Source organism: Lottia gigantea (assembly GCF_000327385.1).
Source record: "Lottia gigantea unplaced genomic scaffold LOTGIsca_5473, whole genome shotgun sequence".
In the NCBI taxonomy this organism is placed as follows: Eukaryota; Metazoa; Mollusca; class Gastropoda; family Lottiidae; genus Lottia; species Lottia gigantea.
Window position 1 is genome coordinate 1 of NW_008709881.1, and position 2,129 is coordinate 2,129.

The window sequence follows — 2,129 nt, forward strand, 5'->3', positions numbered from 1 at the left end:
TTTCACTTATTTTGTTTATGGGTAGCTGAACAGGATGTTCCTGACCCTTGGCCTAGTCCTGAATACAACCACGTGGAACAGGTTAAATCTAGTTCGAGTTCTTTGTTAGTTTTAAGGTCTTCATATGAATAATCCTGTCGTCAATTAGAATGCAAATATTGTCATTAATGGGTGCTTTGTATGTTTTTACACTTCAATTTAAACAACATTATGATATTTCATTGGATGTTGCGGTGCCCAATGGAAATTTAGATCCATTTGAAGCAGGTATATAAAGGTGAAAATTTTGTTGTTACACCAATATACCTGAACAGGTAAAAAGATCGTCTGTTTCTAACAGTTTTAGCCTCGATGTCACCACCGCAACCAATCATGCAGAAACCAATTGTATTTGAAAAGGTGGGTAACATTTGCGTTTGTTTTGGACAAGTTTGGCGATCTGTTCGTGTCTTTGCGAACATTGGCGACAACAGTGACCACCAAACGATGTATGACGTTTCTAACACGTTTTGACGACCTAACACACTCTGGACCAATCTTCCGTCGTCGTGGCAAGCGAGTCTTTGTGATACTTTATTAATGTCCATACCTTATTGACTCTTACCAACCAATAGTTCTTTTTGAAAATAATGTACGATTCAGCAAGATTGGGTTTCGTTGTCGATACTCAACACAAAGATCAACTTTCAGTTTTGATTTTCTAAGAACGCACGCTGCTGAAGGCAACTGGTAACAATTGCAATTTTTTTAGTCTTCGGTACAACGATTGATAAGATGAGATATTCCCAGATTTAAATGCAAGAAGTCGTTCAAATCCAGTCGCGTCTAGATTCTACCAATTGCAAGGCCGGAATAAACCCTCGAGTTACAGAGCTGGCTGAACTCGCGCCAATGCTGCAACAGTATGCTGTAGGATTTACAGAGAAACCCACTAGGCAATTACACTACCAACATCATTTAAAAAAAAATCTTTTCTGTTTTAGGATGAAGTTCCCAGGAGTAGATCAACCAAGAAGATCTGTATCATTGCCTCTACTGTTATCTTGGTAGTTGTTATTGCAGCAGCTACTACATTTGGTGCTATAGCTTACAACAATCACTTATTCTACAAAGAGGTAAGACCACATTATTCAAGACTCCCAGTTTATTGAGCTGTACACCGTTACGGAAGAGAAATGGGACTATTTTTTGCACCAAAGAAATATAACACAGTTGATATAGGCGAATATTAAAAGGAAAAGCAGGCTTATAGCTTAATTTCATAGTTTGAGGCGATATGAAATGATGGCGAAATGATTTCGAAACAATTGAAGGTATTCTCTTTGAAGGAGTCCACAACTAAACAACTTTTACTCCCCGTTTTGATATATTATGGAAGAGATTTTGAATAACGGTGTACGGTGTAGCTGAGCTATTCGTAATATACGTAAGCTTAATTTTTACATCCACACACACAATTTAATGAAACCTAACAAATTTTTTTTAATTCTAGAAATACGACACCAAAGCCAATGTTGATGGTATCGAGCTTCCTGAACATATTCGTGTTGACTATAAAAATGAAATTATCTATGTAACCAATGAAAAGAATGGACCAGTTGATGCTCTGAATGCCCTCCACAATTATGAAAGAGTAAGTATTATTTTTATAAATGGATCATAATAGCGATTGGAGGAAATATAAGTTAGTCGACATAGGCGAATATTTAAAGGAAAAGCAGGCTTATTGTTTAATTTCATAGTTTGAGGCGATGTGAAATGATGGCGAAATGATTTCGAAACATTTGAATATTCTCTTTGAAGTCCACTACTAAACAACTTTTACTCTCCATTTTGACATACTATGGATGAGTATTTTTATCAGCTCAATACATAAATGGATCAGAATAGCGATTGGGGGAATATTAATTCATTAAGTTTTTTGTTTGAAAAGAAACGGAACATCCTGGCTTAGAAAAGTGTTTGGGACCGCGAAACAGCGAAACTCTATGGATTTTTACCTATTTATTTTCAGAAATTGTTAGCTTTTCACGATTTGACTGCCAATAAATGTTTCATCGATGTTTTGGACGACACATTTGATGAAGGGTTGAAGAGATGGGCCTCCCATGCTGTAAGTATGATAAACA

The 2,129-nt window shown here is 36.4% G+C and overlaps 1 protein-coding gene across 1 annotated transcript; it reads left to right on the top strand.

Annotated features, from left to right (window-relative positions):
- Positions 1–351: 351 nt before the first annotated feature.
- Positions 352–2,113, top strand: LOTGIDRAFT_176874 (hypothetical protein; the record flags this gene model as incomplete). The annotated part of the gene is made up of 4 exons (XM_009063003.1): positions 352–399; positions 984–1,115; positions 1,493–1,633; positions 2,015–2,113. Coding segments are annotated over 4 exons (420 nt in total), but the record flags the coding sequence as incomplete, so codon positions are not given.
- Between the last annotated feature and the right edge of the window lie 16 nt (positions 2,114–2,129).